Below are 20,290 nucleotides of genomic sequence, written 5' to 3' on the forward strand. Positions count from 1 at the left end.
AGGGCAGAAATGTGGAAACCATGTTTTTACTAGAAAATGGACATATCGTGAACCAGCCATAAAATAGAAGAACCAGAGCATGTAAGACAGAAGGACTTAAGCACGTACACAGGGGAAAAAGTCCATGGGAAGGTTGTGAGAAAGGAACAAGCAGCATTGGGGAGGATGTGAAGGAGGGAAAAGCAAAGGAAGAAAAGGATAAGAAAATGCAAACTGAAGGACAGTTGTGACATACACGATGGACGATGTGACACACACACGAGCCAATCATAAAGCATAAAGTAGTGTGTGAAAATAGGCCTTAACCAATAATAATTATGCACGATCGTGTGTAGGGAAAGCAAGGATTGTATATTAGGGACAGTAGTTCATCAATAAAATGGCTTCTGCCTGATTCACACTGAATCGTGTTGAGTCCATTGTTTCTCTCCGCATTCTGTAACATTTGAGTTTAGGAGCTAGTGTGACATTTGATTCTTGCTTTCCAGGTAACACAATAATATTCACTTCAAAGCAGTGAAGTGAGGCAACAATCTTACATATGTGTATATATTTGTATCTGCACCTTGAACTAGGTCACTGAACACACACTAATGGCAATAAAATTACTCAAAGGGCAACTACAGGTTCTGTATGAACTCCTGAAGAATGGTGTCATCAATTAAACTTAATCTTTTACAGAGCAGTTTAATATCTGAAAAGTCATCAAAAATTACAACAAGAATTAAAAGAGTCAAATCCAGCCTTTAAATTATTCCCATAGGAATAAAATTGTTTATTTTCTAACCATTGGACTCAACAAGGAAAACTTATTTGGAAATTTTTTACTGATGAAACAAACTGGCCCAGACACTGTAACAAAGATTTAAATATTATATCTTTAAAAACCCGACTAGAAACAAGAAAGTCATTTGGAAGAAAGATTAACTGTGCAAGCAAGTAGCAGGACAGACATAATGTGATTCAAAAACTAAACAACTTAGTTAAATTTTCAAATGCATTAGAGGCTTATTAACCTGAACTGTCTGAAGAAGCTGGTGATACATGGATTCACTTGACTGTATTTTACCCTCAATTTTTCATCCAGAAACAGCTACCAATGACAAACAGCAAAATACACAAATCTCAGAGATCCTCAAGTATGTTATTGCCCTCTTGGGAACCTGAATGGAGGAAAACAGAGAAAGTTTGCATCATAGAAGAAACCAAAAGACAACTGAGAACTCTATGGCTAATATGAAGCAGAAAAATATTGCTGTGTTCCCGCATCTGTATTTGCATTCTGTTTACAAAGTTTGGGTTCAGGGCATTCAGATTAAATGTCTGCATTTTTATACAGAACAAGAAAGAATTCTCTCCATGAGAAATCTGTGGTATTATGCACAGATTTATCCTTTCTTTTGATCTGGCTTTTTAAATCTAAAGCCCTCAAAATATCACAACCACTTGTGGTGTTGGAAGAAGGAACTTCTGTTGCAGAAGTCTACTCACACCTTCTTAACCTTTGGCTGAGGTCAGGCAGCCAAACCACATTTTTAACTCTACAAGAAAGTAAGAGACGGAATTTTAAGAAACTATTCTTTAGCATTTATAAATGGTCAACCATGCAATAAATTAAGTCCTAACCTGAAACAATCCCATAGCAATGGAGTATGGATAGGGTAACAGAAAAAATATTACAATAGCAACTCTTTTTTGGAGCATGGTACTTAGGTACCAACAACCTACTGATGTACACAGTCCAAAGGTTATTTCTGCTACGAGATTTGATTAGGAAATTTTTCCTTTTCATAAAAGAAATTGCTTTTTCATTGAAAGATTGAACATTTTCAGATTTTTTTTTTCAATGAAGCTAACTATTTTCACCCCATAGAAAAGATACTATTTTAGCCTACTATTTCACATCAAGAAAGCATTTGAAAGATGGATTTGTTGAAATTTCTGTAGAATAGCCTTCAAATTATATGATAAATTCCTAAATGTTGGCTTGAGAGATACACCTTTTAGAAGAAACAATCCAATAAATCTCAGCCCAAAACTGCTGAGAATTTTTATGTAGTTCCAATTGCATGGACTTCCTACCTTATTCTTATGTTCACACAATATCCTTACAGGAATGGCAGCAAATACTTTCAGGTGAAATACTACTGTTATTTCTAAATGTGACGAATTTGTATCTTCTCTTTTGCTAAATGAAATTTGGCAACCGAAACCAAAGGTCAGTATCTCACTACAACACAGGAGCAGAACAACAGGAAGAGTTTTGCAGATCAGTGGAAAAGGCTTGGGACCTTCAGTGCTGCCATTTTTAATATGTCTGTTCTTCCACCAACATTTGCAATGATGCAAATGCTTTTTTAAAGCATCTTTCTGTAGTAGTATATGCTGTCCTTTGGAAGCTCTACTCTTCTGATTTGTCTTAGAAAACAAATTTCTCTTTTACAGTAGTTTTGACCTTGAAAATGATAGGATGACTTTCATTAATAAAGAACTAAGCATGGAGACTCTTAGTATTAGAATCAAATGTTCACCTTCTTAAAATGATAAATACTTCTCTCACGTTGCTTTATTAACACACTCCAACAAAACAAAGAAAAAATTTAGGACGATGCTATGATTTCCTGGCCAAGTCAAGAGGCTGTGCAACTTGGCACATAAGTCATGAAAACCAAGCCCTTTTGCAACATAATTGTAAAAAATGTTTTTATTTTCATGAATCATAGAACAAAGTCCTTGCTGCTGACTACATCACTGAATTCCAATGTAAGGACTTCTCATACATAAATCTTGCTACACAGTAAATTTGAAAACTCACAAGTAATTCCCAAGTGCTCAAACGAAAACATGCACTCTGAATGCATGTGTAGTAATATACGGTAAAGGAATTTAGAGCAAAGCTTTTCAGAATCAAAACTGCAGGCATGAATCCGACAGCAGAAGTTGTTTTAGCTCCAGTTTTCTTTTTAAATCATCAACACCAGTGAAGGACCCCTACCAGTGGGATCCTTGGGAGTCATATTTTAAACACTGTATGAAAGACTCTTCTCTCCAGGGTTTAAGCATTGTCTACCATGATCAAATGGATCCTGTGGCATTTAACTCATAAATAAGAAAAAAATCAGAGTAAAAAAAAGTAAAGTTCCAACCATTTTCAGAGACACCATTTCTGCTCATCAGTCCTCAGTGAAAGTCACAGATTTTGGACCTATGGATATCTGTACTGATCACTAAAGCAGATCACCTCTGAGGAAGGACCATGCCTGAGCTGCCTGGCTTGAAGCAGGAGAGATGAAACGCTAAACCCAGGAACAGAATATGCTGAATACCAAAGTATGAAGGCCATAGATGGAAAGCTGCCATCCAAAACACAGACTTTCTTTAGGAAAAGCATACAACTGATATATATGTTCACTGGAGAAAATATATCCAAATAAGGAAAGGAAGGACATAAAGTGCATCTCTGAGACAAAAAGCACATTTGGCTACTTGTTATCACTTCCATTGAAGCTAAAAGCCAGGTTAAATGATGTACAGTTTATATTTTGCTTCTTTATTGCTCTGTTTTTCTATTTGCTTTGTAAAATAGACGTTTGTGCTGTTCCGTCTGTGTGACTATCTTGCTTACATCAATATTTTCATTTGAATAAATATACTTCTATTTATCTCTGAAACAGTTAACCATACAGACTACTCCTTCCTGGATGTTTTACAACTGATAACTTGTGATAGGCATTCGGTCCTTAAACATGGTGAGGTTCTTATCCTAATGCTGTATTCTTAATAATCAGAGGAACATTCAAAGGACAAGCTTGTTTTATCCTGCAAGACTGTTATTGAAAACCATCCACAACGTGGGTTGAAATATCTTGTCACAAAACTAAATTTATTCCGTTTTTATGAGAAGCAATTTTGTCCTTGATTAGATCTCAGCAACACAAGAGCATTTAGCCACCCCATTTCTTGTAATGATGTCACATAATATACACAGCTCCACTTTAACGGTTTTGGGTTTAACTTCAGCTCAGATTCAAATGAAACTTTGAAGCCCAAAAACCAGGTTTATTTTAGTCTGAGAGAAAAACGAGCCAGTCAAAATACAAATTTATGTCAAACTCTAAGTTCTAGTAAGTACAAGATGCCTTTTTTAAAAACATTGCTTGTTTCACTATGAAAGCACAAAGCTTTATTTGCTAGTGTCCTTAGCTTCTGTTACCTTATCAGTTTTCCCTAGAAGCCATTTCTTTAGTAAAGTGATTCCTTTGTAGACAGCTGATATCACCATCATGATCCAAAAGCATAGGAACTATTACAGGTGTGATATTATTTTAATAAAATATTTAAAATTCATAATAAATGTACCCAGAGTTTTCTTTCAATACTCCAGAACACGTTACGTAGAAGGTTTACTTCTTTTGGCTCTCTTTAACTTTGAATAACCTTCTTCTTTCTGCTCACAAAAACAAGACAAACAAACAGAAAAGGGCAAAAACCAGTAAAGCAAATGAAGCAGCAATACTAAGCTAACAGTTCAACTAAAAAAAAAGTTGTTTCTGAGTGAAATGCTTAGTTGAATAAGAAGTAATTAATAAAAGGTTCTGTTTTCCAATAGAAATAATTTAAAGTATAAGTACAGCGGCTGAATAATTAGGACTACAGCTACTTTGAAAATACCCTTTACATTCTAGCTACCATGACTTTCAAAACCAACTGATCATTCTTGAGGTAATGACAAAGTCTTACTCTTCAGAGATGTGTTTAGCAGTGTCCCCAGTCAGCACCATTATATTTTAATCTGGGGACAGGAGGAATCAGCTCAATAAGTATCAGAGTCCATCCTACCCCAGTTAACAGACAAGTCTCTTTCCTATTCCTGACACACCACTGAAACTTCCCGAGAGCTGTGCATCCACCTCCCTTGAGTCCAGCAGTGGCAGCACTGCAGTGGCAGTGTGGCAGTGAGAACTTGCTGTCTCCTGATACTTCCCAAAAGTAGCTTGCAGGGCTCAGGCCTGTGCTAGTCACAGCCTGCCTGGAGAGTTAGGAATGCATGTGGCACTTGTGACTACTGACTAGGACAGGGTAGTGCCCCTTCCCCATTCCAGCAGTGCTGCCAGACCAGCTACAAGCTCTCCATGATCACAAGCCCTGGTGTGTCTGAGTCATTCCCAGTGGCAGGCAAAGGACTTCATTAATTTGTATTGTGGTGGAAGTCTCCCCTCAATACCCAGACCCCTGTGGGTTATTCTTATAAACAGCTATTTTTAGCTGCTGGTTTTCTTCTCCTTGTGAGACTGACTCTACTGCTGTAGCACTGCAGTGCTGAGCCTGTGTAACCAGTGATTCAGTGGTGGCCCTGTGGAAGGGCCTTTCCCAGCTGCAGTTGGATGGGGCCAGCTCAGAGCAGCTGGGCTGGCGCTTCCCACACAAACTCCTCTCTTCCCTGCTGCAGCTTGAGCTCTGGGGTATGAGTGTATTCCTGCAGCTGGCCCCTGGGGTTGCTGTACTGGCCTTTTTCTGAACTGCACAGAAAGCACAGCCTTTGTTCTTTTAATTACAGTTAAAACTTCCAGAACTGTCTTGTATTTGGCTTTAAAACCATAACAAAACAAGATGTCATTTCTACAGAACATTGCTTAATTCAAGTCCTCTAGATGAAAAACTCACAGAGCCACTGAGAATGCCCAGAGTTATACTGGGCAGGATAAAACTGTTTTCTGTAGAATTAGAAAATCTGCTTCAGAAACATTAATGTCATTAAACATTTCAATAGCATCTCTTCCCAGAGACAAACATTTTAAATGAACTCTTCAAGTGACAGTATCATACCCAATGGTTACTGCTAATTTTTTCCTGGTTAAGGTTAATTTTATACAGAGAGTTCAGTAAGATTTCTTAGCCTGCCCATTTTAATTGGAACATGCTAAAAATTTTAAAATATCTTTTTTATCTCTTAATTCAGGTCCTTCTGGACTGGATTAAGGAGTGCATGGGGCGGGGGGGGGGTGGTTACCTGTCTTCTTCTGGCGCAACCTTTCTTTACAGGTGCTTCCATGTTGCCCTCCTTGACTGGCAAAGTCGGTTTTGAGGTCAGTGTTTCACATGTCAGATACTTGTTCACTGTAATTGTCTTAAAGCATAGAAGTTTATACTTTCATTAGCAAAAACACCCCACAACATTTTGAATACTTTTTCTGACTGTTAAAATTACCTACTTTTTCAAAAGGTGCCCTCATCACACAAAGCTGAGATAACCTTCCAAACTACATTTTATAGATGAAAAAAGTGATAAGCACAAGACATTTCATCCATGTCCCTGATATATGGGGCACCACCTACATAAAAATTTCACGGAAATCAGCTCAACTATTTATTTCATTGAAATGCAGGGAGAATCACAGAAAAATTAGGTTGTAAAGTACTTCTAGCTGTCATGTAATCATAACTTTTACTCAAAACAGAGCTAACTCCAAAAATAGCTTGACTCAGTCAAGTTCTGAGAATCTGAAAAGCTAACCAACCCAAAAACTTCCCTCTGCAACTTTTTCTAGTAGTTGACCATTCTCACACTGAACATTTTTTCCTGTTGCAACTTGTGCTTTTTGTGAAATTGTAATTAAACTTGTATTTGTAAAACTTCCATATTTGTCTAACAGCACAATGCTTTACACATAACTGCTGTCAGCACTACACAATTGATGAGGTTTGAGATTCCTTTCAGGAGGAAGGAATTATTCCATTAATATTGTTTCATATGAAGAGAGACTGAACACCAAAAAAATGTCACCATGTTAACCTCACACAGACCCGGACAAACTGTTTTAAACAAAGGAAAACTAATTACCTCACCATAAAAGTCCCAAATAAAAGAAATGGGTATTTCACAAAACACAGTAAATCATCTTCCTTTTCAGAAATAAAGCAGCAGTGGCTGAAAACATTAAGTTATATGGTAGAACTTTAGGAAACTATATTTAGAATGATGGTAGAACATGATGAAAGTCATGCTTTTTATTGCTTAACATTGTTTTCGAATTTGTGAGAAGCAGTGAGGATGAGCCCTGTTCTTTACTGTACCTGTTCAAAGTTAGGTTTGGAATGATGACTGGTTGTCTCAGCAATACAGTCCTTAGAGTGGCATGCTGCTTTGTTTTCTTCACTTTCGGCCATGCACACTGTATCTTTGAAGACAGACTCATGAATATTTAACCCAGCTCCTTTATTTGATCTCTTTGTTTGTTGCAGTGACAAACTGGAATTTGTCATTTCATTGTCTAATTTACAAATCTGCACATGCACTTCCTTTGACTGGTGTTGTTTCTCAAGAACTTGAGTAGTATTTTGACTTGCAAACTTTTTTCCCCTTCTTGCACTGGAAGTAGGAGATTCATCATATGTATTCAGACATGGACTGGTGTTTGACTTCTGAAGCACTGGCCCAACATTCTTAAGAAAGAAGGGAGAATTTCCCTTTTTGTGATTGACTTCACTTGGATTCTCAGCTGAAGCTGAGTTTTCAGAAAAATCAGAGTTAGCAATTTGTCCACCAGACTGGGTTTTCCATCGGAATATGGGAGTACCATGTTTTGCCTGTGTCTTCGTGTTCTTTACCTGAAGCACACTGCTGTCAGTAGGATTTTTGACTGGCATATGTTGAAGGTGTTTGAAAACCTGAGTTATGCTGGACTTGTGCACAGACAGCACAGAAGATGAAACACCCACACTTTTTATTGGTGAATGCCTTTCAGCATTTTCCCTTTTCTTCCTATCTATTTGATTTGTGATCTTTCCATTCATTTGCATCAACTTTCCCTTGAAAATTGGTATAATTTTGCTGACTTTTGGGGGTGTGGATTCAAAGGCTGAGTTTTCAGGTGTTCCTAAAGATTTTGCAGTTGGTAACTGTGGTACTCCTGGTATTTGCTTGTAGCTCATTGATTTCTCGGTTGCTTCAATGCTAAGCCCTCCTGTACTCCTACTGCTACTCGAAAAACTGTGGGCTCCCGGCTCTTTGATCAAACGCTCCATCCAGTGGCTGTTCTCCGTACTGCACGGTGAAGGAATTCGAGGCAAAGTCTGTTTCCTTGGAGGAGCCTGCGTTAGAGATACTACACAAACCATCTCACCGTCCAATTTCGTATGCTTAGGTTTTATTTCCTGCAACACAACAAGAGCTGCTAAATTTAATAAACTGGATTTAAAGATCTGATAGTGCCACCTAACGCATCACTATATGATATCAACCCAATACACATCACAATATAGAAGCATAAAATTATGTGTTTTGAATTAGAATTACTATATTTTCAAACAATATTTAGTTGTCACTATAAATTAAAGGTATTTTTTAAATCCTCCTCCAGTTCTTTGCTTACAAACTATGCTAGAATATCTTATTTCTCAGAAGGAAAGACTTAAATTAGAAGTAATTATCTTGGTTTAGTGCTTTCCAACTGGATAATGCCTACCCCTTTTGAGGGGGTCTGCAGAGGGTTTGACTGACAGGGCTCCTCAACTCGGAAGACTTCTAAGAGCATCTCTATTCTGAGCAAAAGACAGTTTGGATGTCTATAAAAACTGCAGATGACACAGAGAACCCATTCTAGCTTTGATCACTGGAGCGACATAAACAGGAACTGCTTTCTGAAAGAGGATTATAGTATTTTAGAACCTCTGCAACTTCTGTCACTATTCTTTGTTTAGAATTAATTACTTCATTTCTTTTTTCACTCACTACTACCAAAGAAATTTGAGTCTCAGCCTTTGACACAACCTCAAATTAAAGGAGTTTGGATTACTTGCCTCCTTTCCATCACCAGACACGGGGTAAATCTTACAGCTTGAGTGTTTTAAAATGCTTATGTCCACATAGTTTTCATTTTATTTTAAAATTAATTGTAATAATAATAATAATAATAATAATAGAATCATGAATGGTTTGGGTTGGAAGGGACCTGACAGATCATCTAGTTCCAGACCCACTGCCATGGGCATGGACAACTTTCACTAGACCAGGTTGCTCAGAGCCCCATCCAGCCTAGCCTTGAACAATTCCAGGGATGGGGAATCCACAAGTTCTATGGACAACCTGTTCCAGTACCTGACCATGTTCACAGCAAAAATTTCTTCCTAATATCGAATCTAAATCTACCTTCTGTCAGTTTAAAGCCATTCCTCCTTGTCCTGCCATTACATGCCCTTGTAATAGTGACAACAGTGATAATGCTACTGTCATTGTTGTTGTTATTACTGTTGTTGTTATTATTATGGAAGAGATTTGAGAAAGTTCTGGATATCCAATTGTAAAAAAAACATCTATTGAACTGCAAATACTGATAGCAACTAATTAACACCAAGTCCATTTTTTTATGTATTTATAATGTCAATAATACCTTTACCATGGCAAATACTGTAGCTTTTACTTACACATGAATTAAAAGTTACAGGATTGATAGTTTGCTGTGAAAAGAATAGTTATATGCTCTTTCTGTGCTCTGAATATGATAAAGACCACTTCATACCGTGAAAAAGTAAGTACCATTAATATGTTTATAAAAAAGCCTTACATGCACTGAAGCCCTGGAGAGTTCCTTTGCAGCATAAAGTGCTTTACTTGTCATCTTTACTGGAAATCCACACAGCTGTGAAAAATTGCTCTTCATGTCAGAAAGAAAAGAGTTCACTACACTTTCTGCATCTGTTCTAGGGAAATACTGCACTGGCTGACTTCGAATGCAACTTAAAGGGTACCTGAGTAAGTGTTCAGGTATATAACAAGTTTCTTTACAATTCTATAATTATTAATCATCTTCGTTGAGAAGAAAGCATGAACATGTCTAAAGGTTTTTTTTAAAGGTGAACAAAAGCACTTAGTTCCTTAAGGGCCTGAAGGTTATAAAGTTACAGGACTTCACAATTATACCACACTAACCTATGATAGCAAAGATTACTCAATAAAGGTAATCCTTAGACTATTCTTTCCTGGCAGGAAAATTCTCTTTAAAAGAAATCTGTGTGGGCCACATTTTTACAGGAATTTAACTCTTTCATCTACATCAGCATTTAGAATGGCATTATCAAGTTTATGGAAGCCATGAAGCAAATTGTTCTATTTGACTTCCTATTATTCATACTGGGACAGAGACTTGACTAAACATTTTGTTTCAGTTTGTCTAGTGAAACACTTCTCTACTGGATTCTATGAAATTATGAAACAAGAAAATGTGCCACATTCAAAAATGAAAAGCAGAGCTAGAAGCGTAGGAAAGGAAACATAACAAATATATTCTGAAAGGATACGTGAAGAACCTTTCCCCTATTGGTTTGAAGTAAACACTCAAGTATATTTTTGTCTCTTCAAGATCCTCAGGAAGAATATATCCATACTTAGATAAACCAAATACAAACAGGTATTACAAGGACAAACTCAATAAATACAAAAAAGGGAGGGAAAAATGAAAGCAGTGTATGTGTTTCTTACCAGACTCTTCCAGTGCATCTGAAAATCTTTATATGAATGGAAAGGAGATTCTGGAGGAATTATGTGGCTGATGTTTATGATCTGACCCATTTTCATGCTGTGCACAGGTAAAGAAGGAATGCTTAGAAAAGGTGTCATAAAATCCAGCTGAATATATAATGGTCTTTTGGAAAAAAAAATCTTATTTTTGGCATTCAAAGTATTTAGAGATTATTTTTATGTTTTGAGGACTAATACCTTTAGCTTATAAGTTTATCACATAACAATAACAATATTTCCTGAAGTATGGAAAAGAATTTGGCTCCTACAAGTGCAATTTCTCTTCAACCCTCGCTAGCCGTGAATGTAGAACAAAAGCAAATATCATAATTACTTCTCTTATATTTAATGGTGAAAAATCATAGGTAAAAATAGAGGTGGTTTGTGGCAAAGGTGGAAATACTTTTTCCTTAAATTGACACTTAGCTAAAATTGTGTTTGTGATGTTCTTGCATACCACAGAAGTAGCACAAAGATTAGTAAAACTGAAATAGTATTTAAATGTGTAATTTATGATTAGTTGATTTTTTTTCTTATTTTCCTTAACAACGAGATAACAGAAACAAAAAAAAAAGAAAAATATTCCTGAATATAACTCAGACTCTAAACCAGAAGTATTCTTATCACTAGTATCAAATTCACAGTTTGTAGGGCAAATATTCTGGGAAATGTTTATTTCTGCTGAAATGTAAACAGATTCCTACCTTGGCAAAACATAGCACCAGTTACTTAATATGGAATGTTGGTGAATAACTGTATTTTCATTGCTGTCAAACAGCTTTACAGTGTTTGCTGAAATATCAAAATCTCCCAGCTTAAAACAGAAAAGAAAGTTTACTTGCAAATAATTCTACAGCAGTACAAATTTAAAATTTTCAAAAATAATTGTGTATCACAAGACACTGAAACTTAATACATTATTATTCTTTCATCAGCTCTCACAGATTTATTATTCCAGAAGATATTCCCATCACCAACACATTATCTTATGTTAGAGCCTACACTTCCACAAGCCATGCAAGTACAAGGCTTAAAGTTTATTGAAGTCAGAGAGATTTAAACTTTTTTGAAATGGTTTAATAAGTGTTTAGAAGGTATTTCTCAAACTGAGACAGCTCTCAGTTTGAGAACTCCATGCATATTTTTTAAAATTCAAATCAGAAACCCATGCTTGACATTCTAGTAACTGTGGGTGTCACTTTGCCTAAGCATGTGCAAATATCCAAGGAACAGAATTAATGGGACATGCAGTTTCATCCTCTGAGAAGTCAAAAAAATACCATACTTTTTCACAATGTCAGAATTTGACTGTAGGGGACAATCAAAGACTGAGATTTGAGAAACATTTTATCTTTCTGTGGTCTACCAGAGTTTTCATTTATTCACAAGACAATAAAATCTGACCATTTCTGTTTTAGAAAAGTATTGAAAGGAGGAAACTTCTAATAAAGCCACATCATGATTTTTTTCCCATCATTGGTCTGTATTATTTGGGAGCTGGACTCCTATAGATAGCTTAAATGTTTATGCTGTCCCAAGTAGGTCTCAGAAAGAATCCTCTTCTTCTATTCCAACAAAGAAGAGTTTGAATCAGAAATACTTATTTTAGAAGAAACTAGCAAACCTGACAAATATGCCCTGCTTGTACGGACATTTTCACCACAGGTGACATGGCTGTCAAAAAGGATGACAAATTTTCAACCTCAACCATGATTTCTTAAACAATGTATTAATTATACTTACAAGCAGCATAGTCCTGGCTGCTTAGAAATTAAGCAGATTCCATAATAACCATGTAAAGGGACTTTGATCATGGTGCTGACAACTCACCTGTAGTTGCACTGTTGTTACTCAAAACTCTCTATGTACTACAGTGTGACTGAAAGCTTTCTAGAAAACACTGTTAGAAAGTAACCTAGAGTCACAAAGACCCTTCACTGCTATATTCTGTTGGCATTTTTGAAAGCTCTCCTAGCATTGAATCTCAGTTTTACAGTGCTTGCTAGAATGCATTAATATAGATACGATATGGATGCTTTTATAACCTGTGCAGATAGTCAATGAATATGGTCAATGTCTCAGTGCAATCAGAAATAAGCACTTGTATCCCCATCATGCTAACTGGAAGTCACCTAACAGAAAAGAAGATAAAGATTAATAAAACAAACACAGTCATAGAAAATATAACTGGCTTATACCTCAGGGGGTGGCAGCCGAATTGAGCAAGGCTCCACACTGATGCAAAGCTGTCTCTCTGACACATTGAGGTCTATAACTAAATTGAAAAAAAAAGCACAACATCCTGTTTTGAATTACAGCTCATCTCTTAGACAGAAAGTTAACCCAAATATTTATTTAGGTAATTATTAGTCAAAATGCTGTGTTTGAAAATCAAAAGCTAGACTTGCTCAGCATGGAAATTAAAAACTATGAAAAATAAAAATAATAATGAATTACTGTCATACAGGAACTTAGAAATTCAAGGCTGGCTGTGGAACTGTGTGCTTGATACTCTTATCCTTGATACACAAACACCCATTTTCAAAGCAAATGTAGTTCATGTAGCCATTTGCTGCACTGAGTCATTCAGCCCAGTATTTTCCACCCAGGAGCTGTCAATCGGAAAGACTAAATAAGCAAGGCAAGCATTTATGGACACACCTCCAAAACTTTCGCTGAGCTCTGAGTTCCTCAACATATATCTCTGCTACAAATTTAGGCTCCAGCATCCCCAAATGTAATCTTTAACTTTTATAGTGGAATAAAAATACTACTTTGTAATTTTTGCAATAGCTAAACAGCATGCTTTGTGACTTCACTTTTGTGAACAGCAAACATAGTGTACACTGGACAGTCACTGAAGCTCATTTTCCTCTCTGTTGTTATGGAACTTTCACATCATTTGCAAGACTCATAATTTGAGGCAAGTGCATTTAATTGCAATAATTATAACTTTAAAATGGCAAATGTCAATCTAAGGCTGTAGATTATTAGTATAAAAATTATCTTCTTTGTGGGTAATTTTTCAAAGGTTCAGTTGAGCTGACAACTATTACAGACAGAACATCACCTGCCACCAAGTGTATTTTGACAGAAGTTATTTCAGAATGAAAACCAAAGACACTGTGCTGGTAATACCAAGATTGTGGCAGTATGAAAGTACTTACTTACCTTTGCCTTGCTCTCTCAACTTTACCATTAACAGAATATTGTACTTACCAACAGCATTTTGCCTTCCTGAATGAGACAAAAAGTCCTTCCCTTAATAAATAGAATAGACAGACATTATTTTCTAAATCCTATGTCTAAAGTCTTTATGCAAAAAAAAAAAAAGAAAAAGAGAAATCACACAGTTTTGTTTGTGTCTGTCACAAATGCTGACAGGCGTGTTCCTTCTAAGGAGAGAAAATTCCCTCTATCAATTAACTTTTCACTGATTCATTAACATCTTATATAAGAAAGAGAGAAATACATAAAAATACATTAGTGGGCAGCAATCTATACATCACTTTTTCCTCCTAACCCTCTACTTCCAGCTGCTACTCCTGAATCAGCTGATTTCATTCTGAGACCCATATATTTTAAAGATACTGAGAACAGGGTGCTGTTGTTACTGTGGCTAGAAATAAGATAACTACATGCACACTTTTCTCAGGCTATATTTGAAATGATGTATACAATTGCTCTACTTCATACAAGCACGCTGCAGTATGTCAAGTACATCTGGTTTTCCATACTTTGGTAATTCACGTGTATACTACACAGGAGTTAGCAGAGAGATGTCAGGCAAAGCAACCATGATCCAAAAAAGACAGAGCTTTGTAGAAAGAGAGGGTCTGACAGAAAGCCACTTCTTTAGAAGAGCCTTCCAACCATGTGCAGAAGTGCCACTGCTGAAAGCATGAATCTGAAAAACAGGCCAAATTTTTAGAAGACATTCACTGCCCAACAATATTTGGTTTGGAAATTATTCATCTGGTACACTGCATTCAGTTGACATAATTATTTGATCTATTACAAAGACAAGGAAGAAGATGAAAAGGTGAATGCCATGTCCATTCAAAATATTAACTTGAGTCATTGAACTTTGATAACAAAACAATAAAAGTGCAAATAAAGAAAAAAAGTAATAGGATAAAGGAATGAAACGATTTATTATAATATATGAAATAATTACGGAATTTAAATGATGGAAAATAAATGCAACAATAAAGAACTGAAAACTAAATGCTTGATCCCTGACCCAAGTGATTCAAATACCTTGCACCAAGAGGTGACCAGCCTTGTTCCATCTGGGTGCAAGTCGGGCTGTAAGGGTGTAGGAGAGACAAGTTTGGAGAAGGCCTGGAGTAACTGTTTGTGGTGCTTCCATCTAAAAACAGTGACAAAAAGAAACATACATTTTTAATAATTTAACAAAAATTTTTAAAGGCTTCAGTCAAAATTTCAGCAAATGTACTGCTACTGCATCTTGGAGCCAAATCCTAGTATATGCCACACACCTTTAGCTTTCATCTACTTAGCTACAAGAGGAAGTTAGCACAGTATTTGATGTAGGCATTTAGATTTCACATGCCATCAAAGTGAGGTGCACTACAGTTCCAGAATGTTTTCACAGGGCTGATAATAGACTTGGGGAAAAGATTAATTGTACCCTCTGGAGTACTCTACTAGATCTGCAACTCCTTTCAGACTACAGGCACAACATCCAAAGCTGATGTTACCTCTGCTGTCAGACTCAAGACCAGAGACATTTTCTGGCAATCACAGTAGATAAATGTAGCTTTGCTCCCCCAGCAGCTCTACTTGCCTGCCTGTTCTGCAGAGCTTTCTCTTGACCATCAGCATTAGTCAAGAAATGAATTACAGTAGGTTAAAAAGAGTTAAGGAGTACACCTCCAGAGGGATGTTTCTAATAAATCCTACAAGGAACTGCTTGGTACTACCAATCTGCTGATGTTGGAGAACCTAACAATGACAGGTCACCTACATGTATCAACATAAAGCAGTTCTGTAAGGTAAGCATATTTGAACAGTGTATGTCTTACTAATCTGCATATGCATTTGCACTTCTTGGAACAAATTAAAATACACCCAACTGGCTGTGCAAATGAATTATGAGAGCTACTGGCTTTGCTTACAACCAGTCTTTTGGCTCAGCAATTTTAGTGCCTCCACACATACATTCATAAACCCCACAGATGTTGCATACTAGAAGATAGTAAATTATATGCATAATGGTCTAAAAATACATCAGCTGTTAAGGTCAGGGGTTCAATTTCTTCTCTGTGCTTTTGTTTTGTTTCCCTGAGACTGTCCTATACAGGCTGGGTAAACCAACAGGTGAATGGGGAGACAGTTCAGCTGCCTGAACAATCCCACTGGAGGAAGGGGATGACACCAGCAGGAGAGCTGTAGGTCTGTGGCCCAAAGGTTGTCTCGAGGTCAACCCCCAATGCCTCTGAGCAAGAGCAGGATGCCACTGCAGCAGAGAAATCTAGGGAAATTATTCACAAACTTCTTAAAACCACTGGCTCTGACAAAGTATACTTACCATAATGCACAGGACACATTTTGTCTGTGGGGCAGACTTACTCACCCTGAAACTTGGCTTCTGTAGTGCAAACTGCATGGCCTATGAAAAATACTCATCTCTGCCAACAGCAATTGCAGACAAATGTAACAGTGAACTGTGTCATATTTCATCACTTACAGTAGCTCCTTGTCTCTCTACATAGGCTTGACATATTCCTGATTCATAAAATGGTATCTAAAAGTAACAATAAAAAAATAAAACAAGTGGCTGGTATTAAGAGTTATTTTAGCAAATTGTAAATTAAATTCTGGTACAACAGTGACTTTGCCTGTGAAAAGCATGCAAGGGAATAATTAAGCAAACACTTTATCCTGCATTTTAAATGAGAAAACTAAAATTAGCTCAGCATTTGTCATAGTGTAATCTTATTTCTAGCTAGAGATACATTAACAAGCAAGCCAAACAAGCCAAAGACTGCCCAAAACAAAGCAGCAGAATGCTGCGTCTGCTTCTCTCATTGTGAATTGGGTGGCACTTTACTAGTTGAGTCCACTTCATTCCACAGATTGGTTCACCATCCTAAAAGGCCATTTCATCAAAGGAGTAGAGGACTTAAGTTGTCCTTCTACATTGCTAATGCACAAAAACAAAAGTTTGCTTTAAACGAAATATTTTTACTTATCATTGATCCTCAAAACACTTCTTAAAGTAACATAATGAATACAATTGACCCCTAGACATACTTTGGTTCAGACTGACCGAGAAGCAACAGGCCTCACTTCCTTGGGATGAACTTGCAAGCTGGAAAGTCCCTGGCTCATGTACAAGGGAGTGAAGGTGTCTTGAAAAATATTTCAAAAGCTGTTTTTGAAACCCAAAAGTGCAAGATAACCAAAGTACAGAAAGCGCTAAATCAAAACATCTGTCTTGTCTATTCTATTGACTAGGAGCCAGCTAACTCACCGTTTAAATATTAATATCAGGATGGGCCCAATGTGAGCACTCCCAGAATGCCAGACTGCATGGCAGCTGGCCTGCAGGGCAGGTGACTCTGTTTGAGCAGGGACCCCTCTCAAGTTTAGAGATTCCATACTGGAAATTAGGAGATCCTTCCTTACAAAAGGTTGAGAGACCCCCTTACATGTGATCTGCAGTAAGTGACTGAAAGCGTGCTGAATTCATGCTGTGGAGAATTACTAATCCGTGCAACTATTCAGATACTATAAACATTGTAGGGATAATTCCATTAGGCGTGAACTGTTGACGAAGTCTGAGACAACAATTGGATGCAGCCACACGTAGGCTCCAAAAAGGAATTCCAAAGAGGGATCCACTCTGAACCTCATGTCTCCACAGGAGGGCCCTCTTTACACTTCTGGTCTCTCTCTGAGTCATTCTAACTTAGTTTTCCTTTTCATGTTTCTTCCATGTGTAATTGTTAAGGCAAACCTTGGCATTTAACTTCCTAAACCTTGCCAGACCACAGTTGAAACTGCTAAATTCCATCAGACCTATCGAACTCTGTCAAATTATTATTTTACCTCAATAAAACATTGTGCTGCTTCTCTCTTTTGAGTGAGGTGCCCTCTACCCATCTGCAGCAGTCTGTAACTACAGATACTTATTTACACAGTGATACTGACCGCCATCACAACTGAAATTTGATTCAGTGTCCCAAGAACAGGTGCAGAAAGGATCTCTTGATACAGGAATAATAATTGTCTATAAAAAGGGTGAGAAAGAAATTACAAAATATTTTATTTTCACAGCATAAATTTATTTCCCTCACCTTCTGCAAAAACAATACATTCCACTTTTAATCAGTTTCCATTGGTTCAGTATAATAAATTGGATTAGTCCAAGTTACTTGCTCTAGAAGACCCACAGTGGTCTAAGACTACAGGCCTTTGGCACATGAATGAAGCTCTCCAAAAGTGCTCCTTTTGGCAGAATTTCTCATTTCTCCCCTTCTCTTTTAAAGGGAGCAACATAATGCTTGGTGAATGCTAAGGAGCATACATCTGTTTTCTAAATAGTCTTTTCACTTAGTCTCAACCTAAATGAAGCATTCCAGCTTTGCAGGTAAACACACATTAATTTCAACCATTCATTAGTTTGAAGTATGTGGATTTGTTAGTTTTAGCCTATGAAATTTAAAACATAACAGAAATTTATTTTTTGTTTCCCAATAGACAGCAAATCCCCTGCCCAAGGAAAAAAAAACCCATTTTAAACAATTTCGTACTGTTTGCCACTGATAAGAATTTTGCTGATTTTATTACAGTTAATTCTAGTACTGCTAATAAAATATTTGAATAACAACCACTAGCAGCTTCTGGAAATAACAGCTGTCAAAACTCTTTACCTGCAAGTCTTTATCTGTGTACTCCTTGCCTCAGTTTCTGGTATCTGAGAACTCAGCGTTACTGTAGCAGCACAGAGTTTTTGCAGCTCGGGCAGACTGACAAAGAACAGAGACTGGTGTCTGGTGCTATTCATGGTATATTGTTGATTGCCCCAAAGCAGTACCTGGGTCTTAAAATAAAAAAAATATTTTATTTCTATAAGGCAGGTATTTGTTTAAAGATCTTTATAAGTATATGTTATTAGGTAAATGAATAAGCAATTCTTCTGATTATTCATTTACCTAATAACATATATATATATAGAAATATATAGAAATGCATAGAAAGTATAACATAATTTGGTCAGCTAAAACAGCTGAATATCCTTTTGCTATATGTAATTCATTATACTTGAAAAAATAATTATTTGCAAGAGCCAAAATATTCAGAGTAAAGGCAAGGATGAATGAATACAGAGCACATGTATGTTCATCGCCATATCAACTGAGCATATGTGCTGAAACTCTATAATTTTTGGAACTTCCTAAAAACCACCAAAAAGAACCCAAAGAAACAGAATTTCAGACTAAGAATATGATCCTTTGATGCTGTACTAACAAATAACATGTGGATGGGAATAACAGGAATTCATATTACCCATCTTGTGGGGTGCCTGTTTTGTGCTCCTTTGCTTTGCAGCACAGGCCAGGCTCAGTGTAACGAGTTAGAATGTTTAGGAACAAAATAAAAAATCTAACATTTCATTATTTGAAGAAAAAGTCACCTTTTAACTGTAGCACCTTTTCCAGTCAAAGTATTTCAAAGAAAGTCAAGCAGTTAGAAAGCCAGGAACAAACACTGCACACCAGAAGAAGCTGGTTTAGTATTTCTCCCCACTTCAAACCCTAAAACAATTCTGGGAAATGGTCTCACCAGCACAGTGAGGACAGCAATAAATATTTTAATCCCAAATTTTATGAACTCACCAGGTATTCACCTGAAAAGCAATTCTGTAAATCCAGATGAAAAAATTATGAACTGGAAACATATTTTCCAGGAAAAATGTCAAAGATAACTTTGCTGTTCTGATTTTGCTTTGCTTTCTTTACACTTTAAACAGATTAACCTCAGTCACACCCTAGAAAAATCACAAGGTGAATGTTTTACAATTGTAATTTAAAAGAAATAATGTTTTCTTGTTTCTTACCTTAAAGGAAAACAATTTTTTTCAGCAATCATGAAAAACAGAAGTCTTTTTAAATGCCAGCCAAGACTATCACTTCATCAGACAATTCCAAAAGCTACAGCTCAAGGGAAAGGACCATGTGAAACAAAAGAGAAAAAAACCTTGTCCTTATGCAACCATGGAAAAGAAAACCTGAGTCCTCAGCTTTCATAAGGTTTATTGGGGATTTTTGTGCCAGAGATGTTGTAAAACACATTCTGCAATGCTCCAGTGTCCTGCTTGCTGTTTGAGGACGACTCCCCTGTGGGAACCACTTGCTGTATTAAGCCTAAGTTAAATCTTCCCAGACATCTTAAAAGCTAATGGGACAGAGTGGTTGCAAAAGGCTTCTCCCTCCAGGAGAGAGGATAAAGAGAAAATTAGCAGTTAACACAGAACTGCCAGTTGAGAAAGAACTAATGATAATAAATCATTGGAAATAAACACAACTGCCCTCTGTACAAGAGGACTTTACGTGTGTGGGAGAAATTACAACTTAACATGCCAATAATCACAGCACATGAACTTGAAACCATCGCTGAGCTGCTGCTAAACTGAACAGAACATCAGTCAGGGAATGGCTATCGCTGTCTTTTCTGTCAGAATAGACAACTAAACCCCAGAGCTTGGCAGCAATATTTGCAATTTTCAGTAACAACCAGGAAGTC

The 20,290-nt window shown here is 36.8% G+C and overlaps 1 protein-coding gene across 1 annotated transcript; it reads right to left on the reverse strand.

Annotated features, from left to right (window-relative positions):
* Positions 1-802: 802 nt before the first annotated feature.
* Positions 803-18,575, reverse strand: C2H18orf63 (chromosome 2 C18orf63 homolog). The gene is made up of 14 exons (XM_019282520.3): positions 18,418-18,575; positions 17,696-17,774; positions 16,230-16,286; positions 14,777-14,888; positions 13,736-13,777; positions 12,715-12,791; positions 11,221-11,330; positions 10,478-10,574; positions 10,297-10,382; positions 9,564-9,747; positions 7,075-8,154; positions 6,011-6,127; positions 4,360-4,447; positions 803-1,163 (listed from the first exon to the last, which is right to left on the reverse strand). Exons 1-13 carry the CDS (start codon positions 18,549-18,551, stop codon positions 4,391-4,393), a joined length of 2,232 nt encoding a protein of 743 aa, XP_019138065.2. The 5' UTR covers positions 18,552-18,575; the 3' UTR covers positions 803-1,163; positions 4,360-4,390.
* Positions 18,576-20,290: the final 1,715 nt, after the last annotated feature.

This window comes from Corvus cornix, chromosome 2 (assembly GCF_000738735.6).
Source record: "Corvus cornix cornix isolate S_Up_H32 chromosome 2, ASM73873v5, whole genome shotgun sequence".
In the NCBI taxonomy this organism is placed as follows: Eukaryota; Metazoa; Chordata; class Aves; order Passeriformes; family Corvidae; genus Corvus; species Corvus cornix.